Here is a 25,339-nt window from a genome sequence, read left to right on the forward strand (position 1 = left end):
CTATAAACCTATTCACTTATCCATCCATCCACCTACCCACTCACTCATCCATCCATCATCCAATCATCACCTACCTACCCACTCACTCATCCATCCATCATCCAATCATCACCCACCTACCTATCCACTAACTTACCCATCATCCATCATCCATCTATCCATCCATCCATCCATCCATCCACCTACATACCCTTCATCCCTCCAGCCATCATCTGCTCATCTACCCATCATGTTTAATGAGCTTCTCCCCTGTGTCTAGCTCCAAGCTTTATACTGAGCTGCTGATCTAATCCTAGGTGCTCAGTAAAGTTATGGAGAATCATGTTCCCTTGGGAGCTGTGTCTGGACTTGGGTGGAGGTGGCTTTCTGAATGATGTCAAGGCAGCAGGGGCAGATGAGGGGAGAAAGAGTGTTCCAGGAGGGGAGCACAAGCTGTGGAACAGACAAGCGGCTGAGCAAGTGGGACTGAGGGATGAGCAAAGTACAGTCTGGGGATGAGAATGCTGTGTATTCAGCAACTCAATGCTTTGCGGAGGTCCCCTCCCCAGGAATTTTGGGGAGAGGTGGACTGTAAAAAGGAGGCAAGGATCCCATCAAAAGGGACTACTGCCAGCAAGAGCTAAGACCCCTTTGCCACCTGAGTACCGGGAGACCCCGGGTGAGCCAGGCCCCTTGGCGCTCCAGCCTCCTCTCTCCTCAGGTTCTCCCAGATCCTTGCCCTTGAAGAACTGCTTGGAGGACTTCCGGGTAGGGAGGGCAGCACCTGCTGGGATGCTGCTGATCTGCCTTCCCTTCCTCCAGGAAGTCTTCCAAAACAGCCCCAGCCCCTTCTGCCTCCTGAGAACTCTCAGTGCTGGGGATATGGCGGGTATCCAAGTGCCGCCTTGTGGCAGTGAGCAGAATGCTCAACGCTAAGGGAGGACTGGTGTTCCTCAACCCAGCAACATGGTTCTGGCATTTCCTTCTCGCTTGCTGCTGCTTTCTCTGCTGCTCCTTATGCAGGCCTCTGGGCCAAGACCTCTGACTGAGGCAGGTACCTGATGGAGAGAGCAGAAGCCCCAGCCTCACACCCAGGAAGACCCTGAACAAGTGCCTTCTAATTTCTGAGGCTTTGTCCCCCCAAAATGAGAATCATGTCAGCTGATTGAAAGGGATGAGTGATTGTGTACATTAAGTATTCATCCCTAGAAGACAGCCGTGATAATAATTGTTATTATTAGTATCATCGCCAGTGTCAATTGCCAGGATGCGGTCAGAAGGCTGGCATTCATCTGAGCAGGGAAAATTGAGTACAGAGAATTATACAGCAGCCACTATTCCCCCAGAGAGGGCCAGATGAGCATATTGTTTTGCCTTCTTCAGCTCCCCCACTTCCCGCCATCTGTGAAATGGGTCAGTCATGAATATCCTTCAAAGGATCAAGCAGGTGAACACTCTGCTTGCTATCAGATCAAGTAGATGCTTAGCAAATGTGAGTTCATCTTCTACTTCTCACCCCTGTCTTCTTTCTGCTCCTCCTAGCCAGCCACCCATGTACACATCAGCACACCCATCTGCCACACACCCATCTACCACCCACCCATCTACACATTTATCCACACACCCGCTCATCCACCCAACAACCCACCCATCCGTCCATCCACCTACTCACCATCCATCCCCTTCATTCATCTACTCACCCATTCATATACAACCAATGCATCCATCCATTCATCTACACACCCACTTATCCATCTATCCACCCAACTACCACCAATTCATCCATCCATCCATCCATCCATCCATCCATCATCTATCCATCCGTCTATTCATATACCATCTAACCATCCACCCACCTACCCATCCTTCCACTCATCCATTCACCCACCTGTCCATCTGTCTGTCCACCCATCCATTTATTGACCCTTCCATCCTGCTAGCAAAGGTCAGGTTCCCTAGGCTGTGAGCCTCTCAAGGGTGGGGACAGAATCTGGTAGGTTCTGGTTCTGTTCTAAGCCCCCAAAACATAGTGATTCTTTTGCATCCAAGCATCCATCCCTGCACCCATCCATCCATCTATTTATATATCCATCTGTTCATCCATTCACCTATCTGGGCCGGGTCTGACTGTCACCTTTTGCTATCTGTCACCTTGGCCCTGTGGCATGCACATGTAGCCCCTGCTGGTGGTCTGGTCCTAGACTGTGATTCTCTCTCAAAATGGGGACAGAATCTCATAGACTGCTCTGTCCCAAGCTCCCAGAAAACAGTGATCCTTGATGCCTCTGTGTGCAGTGAGCAGATGAATGAATGCATGACTGATTGAATGAATGATGGAGCTGTGGATCCCTACCAGAACTGTGCACAGCTCTGGGCTCAGCACTCTTGACAGGTGGCTGCTGTTTTTGACAGATTGAATGACTCAACAAATGAATGAATAATTAAGTGACTTGAGCAAATGAGTTTTGATTGATAGCTCCACATCCTCCATCTTCATCCCTTCCAAGTGCATTTCTTGAGCACCTACTGTGTGTTTGGTGCCAGGATCTGGGGATGGGAGATGAGTCAGAGATGGTGACAACCCCAGGAAAGGTAGAGGAAGCTCTCAGTTTCATGGATGTTTAAACAAATAATTGCAATCCCTTGAGATAAGTTCTAGTTTGTAAATAAACACAAGATTCTCCAGGTGCCCGGTGGAGGGAGCTACTCACTAAAATGTGGACATTTAAACTTGGTCAGTCAGGGGATAAACTATGGAGCTTGTGAACTACACTGTAGCCCATGCCCCTCAAGGTGGGAGAGGCGTAAAAGCTTGTAAAACATACATATATGATGTCATGGGAATATATGGCTATACATGCTTACACACAACACAACCAGAACGTAAACTGGACTTGCTTTGCTATCCAGGAAGTGATGTTAGCAGTCAGACCCAGACAGACAAACACTAAGATCTGAAGGCCAAGTTCACACCCCGCCTACTCCAGTAACAGGCTGCAAGGGTTTAGGTGCAAATGTTGCCTGCTCTGATCCCATCCTGTAGAACAGGCTTGTATTGAGTGTAAAGTACACACTTAAGGGGGTTCCTATGTAGAAGGTGTGTTAAAGAGGCACTTATGAATTCACATTCAAGGGAGCCAGAGTGGAATGGAACTGCAGGCCAATGTGGACAAAGGCCAGATGACATTCCCCCATTGAGTAAATGTTCCCGGGCAGTCCGTGTGGGCTGGACATTGCTGTACGAGGTTGGTGTCACAGACAGAAGACAGTAACATAGAATATGGGATGCTGGCATACAGTGTTTTGAAGGAAATGGGTTAATATTGGCTTAGAAGAATACTGATGCATGCAAGAGAGTCAGAGAGGATAAGGAGGGAGGGATATGTGAACAAGTTCCTGTCAGCACTCAGGAGGCTGACCAAGAAGATTGCCATGCATTTGAGGCCAGCCTGGGCTGCACAGCTGGTGTCAGGCTATCCTGAGACCCTGCCTCAGGCAGTCAACAAAAGATAGGATAATGAGGGAAGGGCTCACTGGAAAAATGGTGCTTTATAAAATGAAATCGGAGTTGCTGTGTAGAAATCGATGGATGGAGAATTCCAAGCAGCTCTTTAGAGTGCAAAGGTCCTTGAACAGAAGCATGTCTGCTCTGGGGAGGAAGTATCCAGCATGGTTGGAGCAAGGGAATGTGAGAGGTGTTGAGGCTGGGGTAGGGTAGCCAAGTGGGTTGTTTGGGTGAGGCCTTGTGGGTCATTTCAGAGTTTAGCTCGGAGAGTGATGTGAGGGGGGTGTGGTCCCCACTGCCTCCCATCTGCCCTCTACGCTTTATGCTGTGTGTACTATTCCTTCTGAGTCTGGCAGAGAGTGCAATTAAGACAGACTTAGGGGGCCAGGGGTGATGGCTTGGAGCTTAAAAGCACTTGCAGGCAAGCATGAGGACCTAGGTTCAAATTCCAAGAACCCACGTAAAAACAGGTGTGGTAGCATGAATGTGTAAGTAGACAGGGAAAGCCTCCCAAACTCATGGACCAGCTAGCCTAACATAGGCAGCCGCAAACAAGAGACCTTGTCTCAAACAGAGCGGAAAGCAGCATTGTCTTCTGACCTCCACATGGGCATAGTCACCCACAGGAACACATACACACATCATACACATATCGTTCACACACAGAGACATGCATGCACAAATACAGACCTGGAATGGAATCTGAGGTCAATCAGTTACCAGCCATGTGACCTTGAACAATGCAGAGAGCTTAGTTTTCTCATCTGTTGAGATAAGCACAGTGATTTCTGTCAGGCAACTCAGTGAGCTCCCTTCTAAAGCTCAGTTCCTGGAACACAAGACAAGGAGCCCTTTACAGAGCCCAGGGGTGCTTCTGTCTTAGCCACATCTGGAGCCCAACCCCCTTAGCAGGAGACAGCTACTGGAATCTGGTGGTAGAAACCAGAGAAGTATTATTACTTCAATATGAATCAACATAAAATTACTAGAGATATATTTGTTGTATCCTAAGTCCATGTAACTCCTTATTTATTTATGCATTGTAGTGCTGGAGATTGAACCCAGGACTTTGCACATGTTAGGCAGGCAACCTACAACTAAGCCACACCCCAGCCCCTCAGTGGGGGATTCTAGGCAGGGTCTCTCCCACTGAGCCACACCCCAGCCCCTCACTGGGGGATTCTAGGCAGGGGCTCCACCACTGAGCCACACCCCAGCCCCTCACTGGGGGATTCTAGGCAGGGGCTCTACCACTGAGCCACACCCCAGCCCCTCACTGGGGGATTCTAGGCAGGGTCTCTCCCACTGGTCTACATCCTAAGCTCACTTTTTACTTTTTATCTCAAGACAGCATTTTGCTAAGTTGACCAAGCTCGTCTTGATCTTGTAATCCTTCTGTCTTAGCCTCCCAAATAAACTAGGATGATGGATGTGAGCCACATCCTAGCTTCCCAGTGTATTTTATACACACAGTCCATCTTTCCCTCCGAACGGCCACATTGTCCAGAGGCTGCTGTCCTGGGGAGTGCTAGTTTAGGTGAGAGTATTTCTGAAGCCCCTGGTGGCGAGAGAAGCCCTCCAGCTACACCTGGCATAACAGCGGTGTTACTCATGCTAACTTACCATTCATTTTCCTTTCCTCCTGGACCACTGGCTGCCACTCTCAGGAGACCTGTGCCAGGATCCTCCTTTATCGTGGAGCAAACAAGGATGTGAAAAATAATAACGGACAGACACCCTTCCAGGTCTGGGGTTCAGGGTTCATAGGTGGTTGCAGGGACTGAGTGAGGGGACACAGAGGACCAAGGGGACCAAGGGAATGGCGGTGGGGGATGCTGCAAGGGGAGCATGGTCTGGGAGAGGGAGAGAGAGAGTCAGGCCAGCGGAGCGGAAGGTGGGTTGATGGAGTGAAAGGCTGGGTTAGAGGAATTCAAGATGTCTCCTGACCTTGCTCTCTACTGAGCATCTGCCTCCCTGCACCCCTCCTACAGGTGGCTGTGATTGCTGGGAATTTTGAGCTGGGGGAGCTGATCCGTAACCATCGAGAACAGGATGTGGGTGAGTGAAAAGGAGTTGGGGTGAAGGAGGAACTGAGGCTCATGTTGGGGATTACAGAGTTGGGGGCCCGACTGGAAGGTGCCAGGGTGGGACACAGACTCCTCCGAGTTCCAGAGAGGTCTGAGGTGTGGTGGGGGTGACTCAGGGCCACTCCCACCCCCACTTTCTCACCTCTACCTTTCTCTCTCTCCCACCACCTCTTGTCCTCGTGGTCCCTACCTGCCTCTGTTTCCCCATCCTGCCTGCCTGCCCCGATCACCACTGTTCACTCTCAGTACCCTTCCAGGAGTCCCCCAAGTATGCAGCCCGGCGTCGGGGAACCCCAGGTGCAGGCCTGACTGTGCCTCCAGCACTGCTGCGAGCTAACAGCGACACAAGCATGGCCCTGCCTGACTGGATGGTGTTTTCGGCCCCAGGGGCCTCATCATCTGGGACCCCTGGCCCTACCTCAGGACCCCAGGGCCAGTCACAGCCCTCAGCCCCCAGCACTAAGCTCAGTAGTGGGACCCTCCGAAGTGCCAGCAGCCCCCGAGGTGCCCGGGCACGCTCCCCATCCCGGGGGAGACATCCCGAAGATGCCAAGAGACAGCCTCGAGGCCGGCCCAGGTAGGCAGGACTCAGGCCCCCAGCCCCAGCCCAACCATTTTAGCACCCACACAGCCAGCCCAGCTACCCACCTCCTGTCCCAAGAGTGGTGGGTCCTCTACCCACCTGCATCTCTAATAGTCTTGTGGGTAAAATGAGGGTGTTAGGGATGCTTGGTCTCACTCCTGGAATGAGGTGAGATAGGACACTAAAAGAAAAAGCCTGCAACCTATGAGCACAGACAGGTGTCAGGGTAAAGAGAGAGGAAAGAGAGCAGGAAGACAGAATTGAGGTGGGCAGGGACTTTGGGAACAATGTCCAAGGCTGTTCAGGAGTTCAGGGAGGGGAAGCTGAGAGCTGAGGGAGCAGAAGGGACCGTTCTATGGTAAGGATGCCGGGGAGAGAGGGAGGCTCACAAGGTGTGCCTCAGGTCCCAAGAAGGTGGAGAAGACTGGGAACAGTTGGTTGTGGCCCTGGGCCTGCCCTAAGAGGAAGCTAGGAGTCACTGAAGGCTCATGAGCTGGGGGATGTACCAGCACAGGTCCGAGAAGCTGAATCAGGCTGCGTTGTGCAGACCATGGGAGGGGTGGAATTGGGAGCCTGAAGACGGGAGACAGGGGTGCAGCTGGTCTCCCAAGGGCACCAGAGCTTGGAAAAGCACTCAATCCCTGTCCCCACCCTGATTCTCTGCCTTCCTTCCATCCAAGGACCCTTGTCCCCCCAGAAGTGCCCTGTCCTTCCACTCTCCCCTGCCTCTCACAACTTCTGTGTATGCAGCTCCAGCGGGACACCCCGAGAAGGGCCGGCTGGGGGAACTGGGGGCTCAGGGGGCCCTGGGGGCTCCCTGGGCAGCAGAGGCAGACGTAGGAAGCTCTATTCAGCGGTACCCGGACGTTCCTTCATGGCCGTGAAGTCATACCAGGCGCAAGGCGAGGGGGAGATCTCTCTGAGTAAAGGCGAGAAGATCAAAGGTGACAGAATGGGGCTGGGTGGGTGCAGGGGAGGGGACATCAGTTTGGGGACCCGAGAGCCCTGAGAGGCTCCTCTGACTTGGAGGAGAGGGTGCAGGGTGAGGGGACCTCAGTCTGGGGACCTGAGAGCCCTGAGAGGCTCCTCTGACTCGGAGGAGAGGGAGGCACTGTATGGGACAGTGTCAGGAGGAAGAGGGAAACTGAGGAGTGGAGAGAGACCATTGATTGACATGTGGTAGGCTGGATGGGAGCTTTTTTTTTCCTTTCTTTTTGTATGTATGTATGTTTATGGTATAGGTGCATGTGTACAAATGTGTTTGAACGTGTGTGGGCACATGTGTGTGCAGGTGTTTGTGCATGTATGTAGTATGTATGTGGAGGCCAGAGGTTGACATTGGGTGTCTTCCTCAATCTCTATCTATATTGGTTTTTGCAACAGGGTGTCTCACTGAACTCAGCCAGGCTGGCTACCCCCCTCTCTCTGCTTCCTGTGCTGGGTGTTACAGACACCCGCAGTTGCACCTGGCCTTTTATGTGGGTTCTGGGGATCCAAACTCAGGTCTTTGTGCTTGCACAGCAGGCAGTTTACCTACTGGACCATTTTCTCGCTCCTAGAGCTTTTCTTCTTGAGGCGGGGTCTCTTGCTTCCCAAGCTTGTCTCAAATTCACTTAGTAACACAGGTTCACCTTGAGCTTCTAGTCATCCTGCCTCCACCTCCTGAGTGCTGGAATTACAAGTGACCTTGCCTGGCCATCTCTCCAGAGGGCAGTGACTAGCCCACAACTTGCAGCCTTCACAGCATGGGACAGTGTGTGTTCCTGGACAAATGGATGCCTTGGACACAGGGAACCATGTTGAAGGCAATATAATTCATATCAAACAGAGGGTAATTTTCTGCCAGATTCTTATCTATCCAGGAGCCCTGCTGTGTAGCAGCTGAGCAGCAGGCTGTCTGAGCTCAAATCTTGGCCCCACCACCTCTTAGAGAAAAGAGTTCTAGAAACCAACTTCTCTGAGCCCTGGTCTCACTGTCTTTAAAACAAGACTCTCAGGAAAATCATGAAAGTCACTAAGTCTCTTACATCCAGTCTTTGGATGCTGTAAATGCTGTGTAAGACCCAGCCTTCCTCCTCATAAGCACTTAAAGAAAGACCAGTGATGGCTGGACAAGCAGGAGGGTCCTTCCAGGGGACATAGATATGAGGAAGGCCTTGAAGGGTGTTCAGAAGGCCTCATCCACCAAACTGAATCTTTTATGAACTTCGTGGTCTGTTTTCCCATAGCAGGGAAGGTCATTTTGTGTGTGTGTGTGTGTGTGTGTGTGTGTGTGTGTGTGTGTGTGTGTGTATGTGTGTGTGTGTGTGTATGTGCTTGTATCTGTTATCTATCATGTATACATAAACATGTAACTTTGAATCTAGCCTACAATCTATTAGCTGTATCTATATTATGATCTACCAATCCATCATGTATCTATCTACTTATCTATCATCTGTATATCTATCAATCTATTTATCTAGCAATCTATGTATCTATCAATCTTGAGGTAGGGTGTCATGCTGTAGCCCAGCATAGCCTTGAACTCATTCTGTAGCCAAGACTTGCCTTAACTGTCAGCCATCTTCTTGCCTCAGCCCCCTGAATGCTGGGATGGTATACATGAACCAGCACATTTTGGTTTCTAACATTCTGTAGCATTTATGTAGAAAGCGCTTCCATGGTCTCCTTGTGTCCTCAGCTACTAGGGTACCTCAATTTTTAGGGATATTTGGATGTCTTGTTCAGTTTTCAGTTCCCATACTGTCATCTGGCCTCTCTCCAGACACCATTTTCTGTTCACCACCAGCCCCCATTTAAAAAGATATTTTATTGGTTTATATGTGTATATACTATGGGAATATATATGGTGCCTATGCCTGTGTGAATATGGAGACCACCATCTGCCTATTTCTTTGAGGCAGAGTCTAGGCTGAAAGCCAGCATGTCCCAGCAATCCTTTTGTCTCCACCCACCTTAGAACTGGGACTATAGGCATCCAATGGACACCCAGCTTGTTACATGGGTGCTGGTCCTGAACTCTAGTTCTAACGATTGCACACAAATGTTCTTAATCACTGAGCCATCTCTCCAGCCCTACTTCCATTTCTTTTTTTTTTTTTTTTTTTTCCGAGACAGGGTTTCTCTGTGTAGCTTTGCGCCTTTTCCTGGAACTCACTTGGTAGCCCAGGCTGGCCTCGAACTCACAGAGATCCGCCTGGCTCTGCCTCCCGAGTGCTGGGATTAAAGGCGTGCGCCACCACCGCCCGGCCCTACTTCCATTTCTGAGAGCTTGTTTAGAGGTCCTAACAAGGGGGTGCAAATACTCACATACCTTGATCGAAGAATGGTTTTCCTCTGTAAGAGATAGCCATTCTCTTAGACTGAGTGCCCATTTCATGGGGGACGTGCATGGAGTGGTGAGGAGGAAGGGGCCCCTGGCTAGCCAGCCAAGCCAGCCAGATCATCCATATCAACCCTGGAAATTAGTATGGTGAGAGATGTTACAGCTGTCTCCCCTTCACGTCCACCCTCACTATTTTAAAAAATTGTTATTTATTTTTGGTTTATATGTATGTATGCTTTGCCTGCATGAATGTATGTGTACCATGTGCATGCCCAGTGCTATGAAAGTCAAAAGAGGGCATCAGACCCCCTAGAATTGAAATTATCAATAGTTGTGACCCACCATGTGGATGCTGAGAATAGAACCTGGGTCCTTTGCAAGAGCAGCCAGTGCTCTTAACCTCTGAGTCATCTTCCCATCCCCCACTTCCCTATTTTTTTAAGACAAGGTGTCTCACTATGTAGCCCTCACTAACCTGGGACTCACTGTTGTAGACCAGGTTGTCCTTAGACTTGCAGTAATCCTCCTGTATCAGCCTCCGGAGTGCCGGGGATAAAGGCATATGCCCCCATGCCCAGCCTCTTCTGTCCCCTTGATCAATATTCCCCATGTAGGTGTTCCCCCAAGGGCTGCTGGTCTGGAAGCTCTCCTAGGGCAGGAACTACATGGTTGTGTCCAGCTGTGTATCCTGGTACCTGACACTTAATCAGTGCTCAATAAGTGCTTCTGCAAGCAAATGATTGATCTCAAGCCCAAGCAGTCAGGTCTGGCAGAATGGACTGAGAGCACAGGTACCTGAATGCCCTATTGATAACTTGCATCGGTGACCCAGGGCTTCCTTGGGAGAGGAGGCAGTGTGTAGGGAGAAGTATCCAGGAATCTCATGGCGATTCCTACTGTCATCTGAGCTCTAGGGAGACTTTTCAAGTGTGATCGATCCTCAGCGTGTGTGTGTGTGTGTGTGTGTGTGTGTGTGTGTGTGTGTGTGTGTAGCTATGTGTACACTTGATCCTCAGGACCAGTCCTCTTTGTTCTTTGAGACAGGGACTCTCACTACTCTGGAACTTGTCAAGTAGGCTAGGCTGGCTGACCAACAAGCCCCAGGGGTCTACCTGTCTGTACCTTCCCACAATGAGATTACAGTATGTACCACTATATCCGGCTTTCTCCATGGGTTCTGGAGGACTGAATTCAGGTCCTCACACTTGTGAGGCAGGCACTTCATCTGCTAAGCCATATTCCAGCCCTTTAATTTTTTTTTCAGTAGTTGGAATTGAGTTCAGGAGACAAGCATTCTGTCATTAAGTTAAGCACCCCAGCCCCTCACTAGGGGATTCTAGGCAGGGGCTCTACCACTGAGCCACACCCCAGCCCCTCACTGAGGGACTCCAGGCAGGGGCTCACCACTGAGCCACACCCCAGCCCCTCACTGGGGCACTCTAGGCAGGGCTCCACCACTGAGCCACACCCCAGCCCCTCACTGGGGGATTCTAGGCAGGGGCTCTACCACTGAGCCACACCCCAGCCCTCACTGGGGGATTCTAGGCAGGGGCTCTACCACTGAACCACACCCCCAGCCTCTCACTGGGGGATTCTAGGCAGAGGCTCTACCACTGAGCCACACCCCAGCCCCTCACTGGGGGATTCTAGGCAGGGGCTCTACCACTGAGCCACACCCCAGCCCCTCACTGGGGATTCTAGGCAGGGGCTCCACCACTGAGCCACACTCATAGCCCTTCTTTCACTTTTTCATTCTGGGACAGGGTCTCACTAAGTTGCATAGGTTGGCTTTGAACTCACTCTGAATCCAGAAACATCTTGAATTTTCAATCTTCTTGCCTCAGCCTTCTGAGCAACTAGGATAAGAAGCCTGTGCTACCAGCCCCAGCTTGCCTTCAGATTTTTTAAAAATAATTTATTTTTATTTTATGTGCATTGGTGTTTTGCCTGCATGTATGTGTGTGTGAGGGTGTCAGATCTTGGAACTACAGACAGTTTGTGAGCTGCCATGTGAGTGCTGGGAATAGAATCCAAGTCCTCAGGAAGAGCAGTCAGTGCTCTTAGCCATCCCTCTAGCCCCCACCTTCAAATTTTTTAACCTAGAAAGAGTTGAGGACTGAGTGAGGAGAGAAAATAGGTGAAGGACCAAGTCCAGACAGAGTTGGGGAAAACACTGGAGATACCGAAAAGACAGTGTGTCTGTTGCTATTAGCAACAGTGTTTAGGTCCTTGGATGGGAATTCAGGCACACAGTAGCCACTCAAAGCTGTATTCCTGGAAGCACACGGGCTTGAGTTCGAATTCTGGCATGCCGGCAACTAGCCTTGTGACCGGGGCAGGTGGCAGGTGGCTCTTGGAGTTGAGCCTCAGTTTCTTTGTCACTAACATGGGGGTAGTAAGAGTACCCCCTCTCGAGTTCTAGCTGGAATCAGAGCCCAGGCTCTTTGCCATCTCTCTCTGCTTCAACCAGACAAGGGGCAGGATGGTGACATGTGGTAGGACAGGTCTGCTCCAAGGGCCGAGCGTGGCGGCTGCCTCCAGCTGTGGGTGGGGAGGGAGGAGACCGGCAGAGACTCCAGGGAGCACCGGGGTAGGAGTAGGGAGAACTGTCTCCAGAGCAGCCATCCGGGCCATAGCACTTTGGAGGGGGGAAACACCCAACTAGGCTGTGGACGGTAACTAGGAGGGACAAGGACCAAATGTGGACCTGCCCCTCATGGGGGGGGGCTGTGCCACAGACTCCAGTCTGCTCCCCAAGCCTACCCGATGTGCTCCTCAGGTTCAGAAAGCTCACATGCAAGCTCACTCAACTTGGCTCTCCACTGTGCTCTCTCCCATTCCTCAGGCCTTCTGTTTTTGGTTTTGAGGCAGGGTCTCTTGTAGCCCAGGCTGGCCTGGAGCTCTCTAGGTCCATCTGCCTCCACTGCTGGGGTTATAGATGTGTACCACCACGACAGTGTTGCTTTGTGTGGGGGTTTGAGTGTGAGTGTGGCATATGCACACTTGTGTACGGGTGCACATATGCAGAGGCCAGAGCGGGGCTCTGGGTGTCCTGCTGAGGCACTCTCTGCCTTATCCCCTTAAGACAGGGTCTCTCACTAGACTTGGAGCTGGGCTAGTGCAAGCAAGCCCAGTGGTCCTCCTGCTTCCTCAGCAGTGTTCAAGGGCTGGGTGTGACCACACGCAGCTTTTGTTTTAACACAGCTGCTGGCATTCAAACTCTGGTCCTTAGGGTTGACCAATAAGCATTCTTACCCACTGAGTCATCCATCACCCCCATCTCTAAGTTTTTGTTAAAAATCTTGTGATATAGCCCAGGCTAGCCTCGAATTCACACAAATCCTGTATCAGTTATTTCTTTTTAAAAATAATTTTTATTTTACTTTATGTATATGATCACTTTACCTGTGTGTACACCACCTGTGTGCTCCTGGAACTGAGTTACAGATGGTTGTGAGATGCCATGTGGGTGCTGGGAATTGAACCCAGGTCCTTTGGAAGAGCAGTCAGTGCTCTCAACCTCTGAGCCATCTCTCCAGCCTGCAGTCAGTACCCTTAACTGCTAAGTGATCTATCTCTCCAGCCCCCATGCCTCACATACATCTTAAGGACATCTTTGGGTGTTGGGATAACAGGATGGTGTGCACCACGTATGTTGGGAGCAAAAGAGAAGCCTAGACGCCTCAAGAAGGGGCTGGCTTCCAACTGTCAGAGGGCTTGGCTGGCATGCACAAAGCTCTGGGTTCCATCCCCAGCACCGCATAGACTGGATTTGGCGGTGCACACCCGTCATCCCAGCACTGAAGAGGTGAGGCAGGTGAATCAGGAGTCCAAGGTCATAATCAGCTATACAGTGAGTTCGAGGCTGGCCTAGACTACATAATAACTCATCTCAAAACTATAGTGAGGCAAGGAAGAGAGGAAGAGGAGGAGAAGGCGGGGGAAATAAAGGAAAGAAGGCTCAAAACATTTCCCTGTCCCCACTGTCCTATCCAGTGCTCAGCATCGGGGAAGGAGGCTTCTGGGAAGGCCAGGTCAAAGGTCGAGTTGGCTGGTTCCCCTCTGACTGCCTAGAAGAGGTGGCAAACCGCTCCCAGGAGGGAAGACAAGGTAACAAGGGATGGTCTCCATCACACCCTGCAACCTTCCTGTCTCTCCTGCCCCACCGCATGGGGGTGCAGGAGTCTGGGGGTAGGCTTGAGCTGGCTGTTTACAAAGTGAGGGACCAAGGCTGTTTGTCCCCGCAGAAAGCCGAAGCGACAAGGCAAAGAGACTCTTCAGGCATTACACAGTGGGTTCCTACGACAGCTTCGATGCCCCAAGGTAAATGTCCTCACACGCTTAGGTGTCCCCCCATCCCCAGCTCCCTTCACACACCACAGTAAGGCCTCTCCCTCCCGTTGATCTACTTGAAAGTTGGGAGAAGGCAGAATTCTGTTAATGAACAGCCCAGTCCCAAATCTGCCCCTGGCAGCCACTGAGACCATCTAGTTTAGGGATACCCAAAACATGGGTTAGGGTGTCTTGGGGCCCCAGGTTCTTGTGTGGGGGCTAGTTAACAGCCCTGCTCTCCTTCCTGTTCCCCCATCTGTGTGCAGTCCCATACTGTGGACATATGTATATCCTGTGTGCCATACAGTGTGGGGGGTGGAACCAGCAGGACCCAATGGGTGGGAACAGGGAGAGGGGCACACTGACACCTGTCCCCTCCTTGGCTGCTGGCTGACTTGCTTCTGAAGTCTGATCAATGGGATTGACTCAGGGAGGTGAGAGGGGCGGGGTAGGGTGGGGATTGGGCCAGGATGGGGTGCTTGTATATGGGGGATACGAATGTGTATGTGTGCATGACCAGAGTTGAGGAGTCCCAGCGTGTGGACATTGTCTCTGCCAGTGTGCATGACGCATCCGCGTGCATGTACAGGCAGAAGGCCCTTAGTTGGATATCACTGTAGATATCCCTAACCAAGGCTATGTGCGGCAGTCCTCAGTGCACAGGGGTGCATTTGTGTCAGTGTTGACTGTGGGGCTGGCTTTGCACATGTGTGCTTCTCTGACTGTGGGCAAGCACTGCCAGAGATGTCCATGTGTCTGCTGACATGTGACCAGGTGACAGATCTCCACACACCCTGCGTCATTGTGTGTGCTTTGTTAGCCCGGTGCGTGTCTGTCTTTCTTCTCTGATTGGTCTGGAATTCAGAACCTGGAATGCTGTGGGAGGGAAGGTCAGAGGAGGTTTAGACTCCAGGGGCCCAGGGCTCTGCTGTGGGGAAGAGAAGCGATAATCCAGGGTCTGAAAGATGACACCCTCCTCTGCCACCCCATCCCACCCCAATCCAGGGAAGGGTCTCCCTGTTCACAGTATCCCTCCATTAAATGTGTCCAAACCTGTGTCTGTGTTCCGGCCAGTGGGGGAAAGGTCTGGGTGGGGGAGGAGAAAGGAGTGATATCATGGGTGGAGACAGGGTGGGTCTGGGGTGCCAGCCACCCTGCGCCCCAGGGTCTGAGGCGGATCATCTTGTGCCTGTTCACCTGGTACGTCTCTGGCTCTGGGCACTGGGTGAGTATGGAGGCTCCCTCTACCCCAAGTCATCCTCTCTGGAGGGGAGGTGTCTCCTGGGCCTGGGTCTTGGGGTGATGGGAGGGGTCTCTTTCAACCCCAGTCTCCATCTTCCTTTCTTACAACCATCCTGTCCTGAAGCCCTGCCATTTCTGTCCCTTCTCCGCCTCTCCTGGGGCTGAGATCCAAGTGTCCCTTCAACAATGCCTTCCCTCCGCTCTACCTGACCCAGTCTGCAGTGCCCTGGCTTGTGTGCTCACACTCTGCATCTTACTGTTGGTCCCCAGCATCCCAGCGAGAGCTGGGCCGCTTGCTCTGTACCTACCCTCGTGCCGGTTGTGCCACCCTCTCTCCTCCCGCCTGGGGGGGGTGGCGGGGCGGTGGGGGTCCACGGCTCTGGTGAGCTGTGGTGTGTGTCCCCTCACTACTCTCTGTTTCGGTGTTCTGGGTCCCAGTTGAGTGTCTTGGGTCCTTTACCCCACGCCACCCCCGCACCCTGCCTTTCCTTACTATGTTGGGGATGAGCTGTGTGTGTGTGTGTGTGTGTGTGTGTGTGTGTGTGTGTGTGTGTCTACGCTGAGGGTGGGCTGTTTGCCCTCTCCTGGGACGTGTCTGCCTCTCTAACCCTTGGGTGTCCCTTGCCTTGAAAGTGTGGTTCAGTCTGTCTGCTCGTCCCCGCACGCCGTGGCGAGGCATCTTATATGATGTGTGGCGCTGCGTCCTTCTCCCCGCGCTCCCGCTCTCTGGCTCACTCTCTCTGCACCTGCGCGAGAGGACTCTGGAAAGGGGGGGTACAGCTGGGGGGGGGACAGACCGGAAGTGACTCCCTCCCCCTCCCCGAGCCTTGCCCCTCCCCCTCCTCCCGCCAAAGGGGCCCCCGCGTTACCCTCCCCCGCCCGCCCCCCCCCCCTGCCCGGCTGCCCGGCGCAGGACGCCAAGGGGTTAACGCTGGGCCGCTGCTGCCTCCGGAGCTGTCCGCGGTGCTGGAGCCTCAGCCATGCGCTGTCCCCCACGCGCCCCCCGCGGCATGTGAGCCCCCCGGGGCTGCCCGCCTTCCCGAAGGGGGTGCGCGCCCCCTCCCCCGGCCCCTCCCCCCTCCCGGCGCGGTCAGCATGAGGCGGGGCCTGGGGGCCCGGACACGGGGGTTCAGCCGAGCGGGGACGGGGACGCGGCGGCGGCGGCGACGGCGGCCGCGGTGGTGGCGGGGGCGGCCCGGATCGGGACCCGGGCCGGGGCCAGGGCCGCGGTGGCGATGGCTTTGTCTGCAGTCGGGGGTGGCCCCGGCGGGGGCGCCCTACCCCAGCCGCCCCCTGCGCTCTCCTCCAGCTGGCCGGCGCTGGGGCCCCGGCGGCGCAGCGTCTGGTACATTTACAGGTAACGGCGCGCCCCTCCGTGCGTTCAGGGCCCCCAGACCTGTCCACTTTCCTCTTCGCAGCCTCCCTTCTCTAGGCCTGAACCCTCCCAGACCCTCTCTCAGCAGCTCAGCACCCGCCTCTCTTCCACCTCCCTCCTTCCTGTGCCTCAGATGCGGCTCCAGGGCCTCCTCTGCTCTCCACCAGGACTTTTTGCCCACCCCCAACTAAAAGACCCCACTACAGCTAGACTCTGCAACCCACTCTTGCCCTTTCTGGCACCCCTAACTCCTCTAATCTAAGGAGCCCTTCCCCAGGGTCCCTCCCCAGATACCCCAGGCCCCCTATCCTTCCAATCCTCCGCATCCCCGCCCCTCTTCCTAGAGTCGGCAAGTCCCCCCATTCATACCCCTGTCTCCCATTCACAGTCGGTCCCCCACACACACACCTCCATCACACAGGCATCCCGCCCCCAGCCTTCCCTCCCCTCCTCTTTTTCCGCTGCGTGTCACTGTGCGGCTGTGCGTGTGTCAATGATGTGTGTGCCTGTGACCGCCTGCGTGTGTGAGGGACAGACAGAGACGGGGAGGCTATGGGCTCCAAGCCCACCCCCCACCTATGTCCATCTGTGTGTCCCTGCGTGGGGGTGTCTGTCTCTGTGTGACTTGGAACCATAACGACGCTGTCTGGGGACTGTGTGCGTATGTGCGCCTGTGTGTCTGTGTGCGTGCGCGCACACGTGCGTGTGTGTGTGTGTGTGTGTGTGTGTGTGTGTGTGTGTGTGTGTGTGATAGAGTGCATCTGTCCCAGAGACTGCGGCTGTTTCCCAACACCCACCCTCCTACGCCTGGCCTGCCCCCTTCTCCCCCGCCCCCCCCCCACCAGTTTGCTCTTGTGTTTCTGTCCCCATGTGCCCTGCCCTGTGCCCCCAGGAGTCTGTGCATGGGGAGGGACGACCTGAGGTTCTGCCCTCTGCGGGGATGGGGGCACGTGGGCTGAACCTCGTCAAGCTTCTGCATGGGGCTCTGGCACCTGCCTGTGTGCTGCTCTCGGCATGGGGACAGAGACCGGCCTCCTTGCATGCGGGGGCCCTGTGCAGGCCGTGGAGAGGCCTGCCGAGATGGGAACACAGGGAGGGAGCACTGTGGATGGCAGCCGGCTCCAGGCTGTGGCATCCTGAGTGGGCAAGAGGGACCTGGGTGGGGGTGGGGAGCAGTCGCGCCGCAGTCTCCAAGAGGGAAGCAGCAAGCCCTGGAGACCTTCTCTGGGACACCGAGGGATGGCCTGGGGAAGGACATGGTGCCAGCTCCTGATGAGCAGGTAGTCCGCACCACATACGGTGGTGCTGGGGGTTGGGTGCTGGATAGAGGGGCAATGGGATGTGTGGAGAGGGGTCAGGTACTGGAATTTGTGGGTGCTGAGTGCCAAGAAAGGAGCTGGGATGAGGATAGAAGGCAAGCAGTAAGAAGAGGATTGGGGAGCAGGAATGGGGCCCCAGAGCCTGGAGTTTGCAGGGAAAGAGGCTGCTGGGAAAACCAGCCCGGTCAGCAGGGCAAGCTGCAGATACCCAAAGGAGAAAGAGCTTCCTATGGCAGTGTGAAAGGAACGTGAGGGCTACTGGGGGACACCTTGAACTTCTGTGTATAGAAGGCAAGAGAGTGTGGAGGGCTGAGGCCCAAGAATTTTGGCAGGGGTTAGGAGGTGGCAGAAATACAAAAAGGACCCTTGGAAGAAGGGTTAAGCAGAGTGCAGGGGTGGTCTCCCTGTATATCCTAAGGACACCCCCAGACTGGCTGGCTGAAGGGGTAGTTTGGGAAACATGGGGTACAGGGTGGTATGAAGTGAGGTGTAGGAGAGAGAGGAGGCTCCCAGGGAGCAGCTGCAGGAAGCTGGGAAGCAGGAAAGCGAGGAGATTTGGGGATGGGAGTACCGCATCTGGCAGAGGGTGCCCAGAGAGCTGTAGAAATAGAGAGACACTTCTGCAGCATGCTGGGGTCCATGAGAGAGGGAGGGGCAGCCGTGGGGGCTGTGGCAATGGAAGGGCTTGGGTGTTACTGGGGTGTGTGGCTTTCTGGAAACCTAGCTGTGGTCTTGACAGTTCTAGCTGTTGTGATCTTGAGCAGGCCCTTGCTCTGTGCCTTAGTTTACCTAGCTTTAAAGATGGGAACACTCACAATCAGTACCACCCAGAAATGCTGTAATGACTTAAATATTAAATGACCCCAAAGTGGTTGGCATTGCATGGTTCTTGATGTGTTTGTGTCACTAGCCGAAGTTAGGATAAACCCCAGAGGCTGGAGGGGCATTTGGGGTTTGTCTTAGTCAAGGGTTTCAAACACCATGAAAGCAAGTTGGGGAGAAAAGGGTTTATTTGGTTTACACTTCCCTAACACTGTTCGCTGAAGGAAGTCTAGACAGGAACTCAAACAGGGAAGAATCCTGGAGACAAGAGCTGATGCAGAGGCCATGGAGATGTGCTGCTTACTGGCTTGCTTCCCATGGCTTGCTCAGCCTGCTTTCTTATAGAACCCAGGACTTCCAGCCCAGATATGGTACCACCCACAAAGGGCTGGGCCCTTCCCAATCAGTCACTGGTTAAGAAAATGCCCTACAGCAGAATGCTATGGAGGCATTTTCCCAATCAAGGTTCCCTCCTTTCAGATAACTCTAGTTTGTGTGTCAAGTTGACATAAGACTAGCCAGCATGGAGGTCTCCTGCTGAACTTTGGGGTAAATGTATGTGTCTGAGGTATGGGTGGTGTGACATGAAAGGAATTGTAACTACAGTCACTCAAGTATTTTCTCAGGTATGAAAGAATGTTACTTATCAGCTAGGTATAGTGGTGCACACCTTGAATCCCAGCACTCGGGAGGCAGAGGCAGGCAGATCTCTGTGAGTTTGAGGGCAGCCTGGGCTACAGAGTGAGTTCCAGGACAGCCAGAGCTGCATTGTGAGAGCCTGACTGGAAAACAAATGCACAGTGTTACTGTATGTCCCTGCAGAGTTTCTTAACCTCAAAAAGGTTACTCTCCTCACCCATAAAATGGAAGTTAGTGGTATTAAGCCTTCTTCCTGGACTGGCTGAGAGGAGCTAACCCGGTGGGTCTGTTGTGAAGGGCTTTCAGCGCTGCCAGACCTGCAGCGAGCCTTGGCATATGATCAAGTGTCTTGTGTCTGGGGACAGGGTACGCAGGAGAGGGCTGATATGTAGAGCTGGGGCTGAAAGAGATTGCAGAGTTGGGTGTGGTGGCTAACACCCATCACCCCAACACTAGGAAGGCTGAAACAGGAGGATTGATGTGAGTTGTAGACCGGCCTGGGTTGCAGAGAGAGAGAGAGAGAGAGAGAGAGAGAGAGAGAGAGAGAGAGAGAGAGAGAGAGAAGAGAAGAGAGGAGAGGAGAGGAGAGGAGAGGAGAGGAGAGGAGAGGAGAGGAGAGGAGAGGAGAGGAGAGGAGAGAGAGAGAGAGAAAGAAGAGGAGAGGGAGAGGGAGAGAGAGAAGAGAGGGAGAAGAGAGAGGGAAGAGAGAGAGAGAGGAGGGGGAGGAGGGACTTCAGAGTGTGGGAAAGGTGAGGGCAGCAGGCATGCATGAGTGACTGAGGGTGACTTTGCCTTGGTGAGGTGTAAGGGGGAGCCTGAAGGGCATTGTTGCTCATGAGGAGGTTCTTGGGAGTGTGGAGGGGTGATAGAGTAGTAAGGACATACGGACTTAGAAGAGGTTATCACCGTGTGTTGGGATGGGGATGAGACCGTCGCAGAATACAGTCAGAGCCAAACTGCCCTGACCTCTGAATAATCTCCCAGACTGTCCATTCACCTTCCAGCCTCCTTAGATCCATTTCTCCCATCCCCCCTCCCCCTCCCCTTTCTTCAGCCCTTCAGTCTTCTCCCAGCACCTGCTCCATGCAGCTGCAAAGACTGCTGGGGGGAACTGGGGAGGGCTGTTGGGGAGGAGGTGAGAACCTATGGACAGGTTTGTTGGCCTCTGGGTAAGTGCAATGGCTGGGGTATGCCTCTGTGTGCATGCATGATGTGGTGCCCACTCAGCATGGCAAGGACAGAGGCAGCACACAGGCATGTGCACAATACCCACTGATGTATGGGTGCACAGGTTTTTCCCGTGGAAGCTGTGGGGGTCATGGCAACTTAGAGAGGCACTGGTGGGGGGGGTGGCATTAGAATACAGTAGGCACACAATTAGGTGTTATCCCCGTGTGCTGGGAGGTACTCAGAGGGCGTGTGATGGGAATACACTGATATCAAAGTGAGGGGAGTCAGAATCAGGGCATACTGGGATGTGTGGGGGTGTCACTGAAATATACTGGAGTACTTGTGGAGGGCTGTTAGCTGAATATGTGGGGGTGGGTAATTGGGGAGCCCGCATGGATATTATTGGAGTGGCTTAGAGCCTCACAGAGCTAACTGGGATTTGTTGTGTGCGTGCGTGCGTGCGTGCGTGCGTGCGTGCGTGTGTGTGTGTGTGTGTGTGTAGGGGGATGTCTGAGCATTGCTGCAACACAGAGAGTGTGCATGGCACTGGCCCTGGGTTCTAGATGCTAACAAAGACTGCTGCTGCACAGAGACGCTGCCGTGGGCGTGTTCTAGTGGTGCATGTGTTATGGGGCATTCTGAAAGGCAGTGGCCTGAGGTAGAGCAGTTCAAGTGTCCCTGCCTGTACACTGGGATGAACAGAGAATGGCTGCAGCTTGCTGAGGCAGTAGAGTGGTAATCCGGGATCTGAGGCTGTGTTGCAGCCAACCCGAGCAAGCATAGGAAAGAGTGCCACGATTGGAGTTTTATCGGTTTCCTCCGTGTTTATATCCTACTAAGAGGTCCTGGTGAGATATATGACTCTAGAACTGACACCATATTCGGGAGAATTGGTGTTTATTGTTTTCCAGTGCTGGTAATGAAACCCAGAGCCTTTGTGCATGCTAAGCAGGGGCTCTACCACTGAGCCACACCCCAGCCCCTCACTGGGGGATTCTAGGCAGGGGCTCTACCACTGAGCCACACCCCCAGCCCCTCACTGGGGGATTCTAGGCAGGGGCTCTACCACTGAGCCACACCCCAGCCCCTCACTGGGGGATTCTAGGCAGGGGCTCTACCACTGAGTCACACCCCAGCCCCTCACTGGGGGATTCTAGGCAGGGGCTCTACCACTGAGCCACACCCCAGCCCCTCACTGGGGGATTCTAGGCAGAGGCTCTACCACTGAGCCACACCCCAGCCCCTCATTGGGGGATTCTAGGCAGGGGCTCTACCACTGAACCACATCCCAGGCCCTCACGGGGGGGGGGTGATTCTAGGCAGGGGCTCTACCACTGAGTCACACCCCAGCCCCTCACTGGGGGATTCTAGGCAGGGGCTCTCCCACTGAGCCACACCCCCAGCCCCTCATTGGGCAAGAGCTTTACTGCTAAGCTATATCCCCAGCTCTCTTTTCACATTTTATCTTCAGACACAGCCTCACTAAGTTGCTCAGGCTGATCTTGAGCTTTTGATCCTCTTTCTCAGCAAACCCCTGCAGTAGCTGGGATGACAGGCTTGCATCACCAGGACTGGTAATTGGTGTGTGACCAGAGTGTACTGACAGCCTGTGTGTGTGTGACACACTTGACACTTAGCAAGAGATGCAGCAGTCAGCACTGTCTACCGGAACTTTTAATAACTGACAGGAATGTCCTGTGTCAGCACTGACATCAGGAGCATCACGTGGCCACTGAGGAGCCGACACTTTACATTTAATTTTGATTAATGTTGATATAAAAAAAAATAGTCACTTGCACCTAGCAGCTACCATACCGGACAGGGTAATGTAAACATTGTTTCGATTGGTCCTCTGGAGGTATTCCTGTAGTAAAGGAGATGGGATATGTTAGTACATTCACTCTCTTGACTTAACACTTTGGCCTGAGGACATGGTGTGGGCTTTGTGCTACACCGTGTGTGTAGTACAACTTCTAAACTCTCTCACAGTCTCTTCAGGAAGGCTCCCCTGATAGACTTGGAAACTGAAGCACAAAAGGTTAAAGTCATAGGTTCAAGGTCACAGACAGGAAGCTGCCAGCCAGGACCCAGGCAGGGCTGTGAAAATTCAGAGGCTCTTCTGCCCACCCCGCTGGGTGCCTGGTGCACCGTGGGCTCAGTAACAGCTCTGCTGAATGGATGGGTGGATGGAGTCACGGAAGGATGAATGAGGAAAGCGTGGGTGGGAACAAGAGCTCCCTGGGCTTTGAGGGGGTGTCGTGAGCATAAGTACAGACTGGATGGGGGTGGGAACTGCAGTGAATGGTCTCCATGCAGGGGCTGGGGCGCCCTGTGACTGGATGGGGCACGACTCTGTGCCTCATGAGCCCTTCTCCATCCCCCCATCCCTTCCTCCTGCCTCCTGCCAGTGATTACATCATCAAGGAGAAGACAGTCTTACTGCAGAAGAAGGACAGTGAGGGGTTCGGGTTCGTGCTGCGGGGGGCCAAGGGTGAGTGCTGGCCGGGGAGGGGATGGGAGATCCTCTCTGACCCAAGAAGCAGGGCCTGGATAGGGAGGATGGAAAAAGAGAAGGGACCCCCTACACACACACCCTTAAGCCCACCCATTGCCCCACCCTGGGGTGCTGGTCCCTCAGCTCCAATGAGTCCTCTGTGACTTGGGTCTGAGCCCCATCCCCTGCTCGGCCTCTCCACCCCCTCCTCTCCGACCCCGCCGGCTCCTCCCCGTCTGCAGCGCAGACCCCCATCGAGGAATTCACCCCCACCCCGGCCTTCCCGGCGCTGCAGTACCTCGAGTCTGTGGACGAGGGTGGCGTGGCATGGCGGGCTGGACTACGAATGGGAGACTTCCTCATCGAGGTGAGCCCCTGGGGACAAGCCCTACGCCCACAAACTGTGCTGCTCTGGTCATCACATTGAGTCTGTGGAGTCATCCCGCCCAGAACTCCCCCCCGGACTCTTGAGTTCCAGGCCAGCCTGGGCCACAGAGTATAAACGTGCCTGAAAATAAAAATAAAAAAGTGTCACAGAATTGTCCCCAATATATGCAATACAGAGACGTGAAGGGTGCAAGTCAGCCCATTCCTGGGGACATGGGAATTATGGGGAGCCATGGGAGGGTCATAGGGATGAGAAAGGCTGGCGTAGGAGGTCACTCTGTGAGGGACTCTAGAGCTGAAAGTCTACCCTTCCTTCATGACACAGGTGAATGGACAGAATGTAGTAAAGGTTGGCCACCGTCAGGTGGTCAACATGATCCGCCAGGGAGGCAACACACTGATGGTCAAGGTGGTGATGGTGACCAGACACCCAGACATGGACGAGGCCGTCCACAAGAAAGGTACTTCCTCACCGCTGTGGCCTTAGCTGTGTTGGTAGAGAGCTGGCCTGGCACACACACAGCCCTGGGCTCCGGCCCCAAAGCTACAGGAAGAGGCATCATGGTGCACACCTGCAATCCTAGCCCTCGGGAGATGGAGGCAGGAGGATCAGAAGTCGGAGGTCATCCTGGGCTACTTAGTGAGTTTGAGCTAGCCTAGGCTACATGAGACTTTGTATCAAAATAAAGGGGCTTCTCCAGCCACCAAATTAAGAGTCTTAGGGCCAGTCCCCAATGCCCCCACAAGGCCCTCCTTCCCCTTCAAGGCCTGCCTGTTCATAACCTTTCTGGGGAGAAACTGAGGCAGAGAAGGCTCAGCGTGCTGGGGTGCTGTTCTCGGAGTTCTGGAAGCACAGTGAAAGGAATGGGTGACAGGGGGTCTTCTCCCTGCAACACTGACGCCTCCCACCCATCCCCACCTTTCCAGCATCCCAGCAGGCTAAGCGGCTCCCGCCCCCAGCCATCTCCCTGCGTTCCAAGTCTATGACCTCAGAGCTGGAGGAAATGGGTGAGCCTGCGGGGCTGCCGGGGCCGAGGGCCAGGGGCGGCCAGGGGCCAGGGGCTGGACCACCCTTGACTTTGTCAGTGTTGTTAGTCACGAGGGGTCCTTGTCCTCCTCCTGTCCCGCCCCCCCTCCATGTCCTTGGGCCAGGTTCTATGGCCTGCCTGTGTGTCCCTGGGGAGTTTTCCGGAGTCTCCCCTCTGCCCTCTTGTATCTCTGTTTCTCTGTCCCGGGTCTCTGGGGGTCTGTATGTGTCCCCCACCATGGGTCACTCCCCTTTTGTCCCCTCCCCCTTCTACCGGCTCCCTCAACCAACAGAAGAAGGTTAGCAGCTCCTTGCAGGCAGAATCTCACGACCTGGGGCGGGTCTCGTTTCCCCCTGACCTGGGGCCAGTTGGGCAGATGACTGACAGTTCCACCACTCAGGTCCCTCGGGAGGTGGGCATTCCAAAGAGGGGTCCCTCACCTCCCCTTGATGTCCTAACTCTTGGCTCCTCTGCTGTCTACCCCTGGGCTAGTCTCCCCCTGGAAGAAGAAATTTGGTGAGTGGGCTCAGGTCTGGTGGGAGGGTCCCAGTCTCCCGACCCCACCGGCGGATATACCCTTCCCCTGACCCCAGCCCCTCACTGCCCCCCGCTCGCGCTGGCCACACCCGCTGGTCCACACCTGCCGGCCTGCCCTCTGCAGGGCGCCCTTGATCTTCATCCTTTTCCTTTGCCCACAGAATATGAACAACAGCCTGCGCCGGTGCCCAGCATGGAGAAAAAGCGGACTGTGTATCAGATGGCACTCAGTAAGATGTCACAGCATGGCTCCCCAAATCCCCCACCCTACAGCCTCTGGGGATGCCGCGTGCACTCCTTGCCTCTTCCTTCCTGTGAGCTCAGCACTGGGGCCCTGGAACCCCGGTTGCTTCACACCATCCTTGTACCACCCACTCTCCTGTGCTTTGTCATCAGCGGGCCCTGCCTGCTGGGCTGGGGGGTGTCCTCAGAGACAGAAATAGGACCCCGTGAGTTCTTTATCATACCCCAGGGCAGCCGGGTCTCTGCGGAGGGCCAAGGTAACTTTCACT

The 25,339-nt window shown here is 54.1% G+C and overlaps 1 protein-coding gene across 6 annotated transcripts in view; it reads left to right on the forward strand.

Annotated features, from left to right (window-relative positions):
• The window catches only part of Shank1 (SH3 and multiple ankyrin repeat domains 1), a 49,124-nt gene that overhangs the window by 9,844 nt on the left and 13,941 nt on the right, over positions 1–25,339 (forward strand). For 4 of the 6 annotated variants that reach the window (XM_028858839.2, XM_037200177.1, XM_028858843.2 and 1 more), the window contains 13 exons: positions 5,152–5,229; positions 5,476–5,542; positions 5,818–6,148; positions 6,905–7,098; positions 13,479–13,592; positions 13,730–13,805; positions 14,222–14,248; positions 22,790–22,872; positions 23,118–23,242; positions 23,588–23,723; positions 24,190–24,270; positions 24,783–24,806; positions 24,989–25,057. In XM_028858839.2, coding sequence (XP_028714672.1) covers positions 5,152–5,229; positions 5,476–5,542; positions 5,818–6,148; positions 6,905–7,098; positions 13,479–13,592; positions 13,730–13,805; positions 14,222–14,248; positions 22,790–22,872; positions 23,118–23,242; positions 23,588–23,723; positions 24,190–24,270; positions 24,783–24,806; positions 24,989–25,057 — 1,405 coding nt within the window. The remainder of the gene's footprint in view (positions 1–5,151; positions 5,230–5,475; positions 5,543–5,817; positions 6,149–6,904; positions 7,099–13,478; positions 13,593–13,729; positions 13,806–14,221; positions 14,249–22,789; positions 22,873–23,117; positions 23,243–23,587; positions 23,724–24,189; positions 24,271–24,782; positions 24,807–24,988; positions 25,058–25,339) is intronic. The other 2 variants (XM_028858840.2, XM_028858841.2) reach the window with 2 other exon arrangements.

The sequence above is a fragment of the Peromyscus leucopus genome, chromosome 1, assembly GCF_004664715.2.
Source record: "Peromyscus leucopus breed LL Stock chromosome 1, UCI_PerLeu_2.1, whole genome shotgun sequence".
Taxonomy (NCBI): Eukaryota; Metazoa; Chordata; class Mammalia; order Rodentia; family Cricetidae; genus Peromyscus; species Peromyscus leucopus.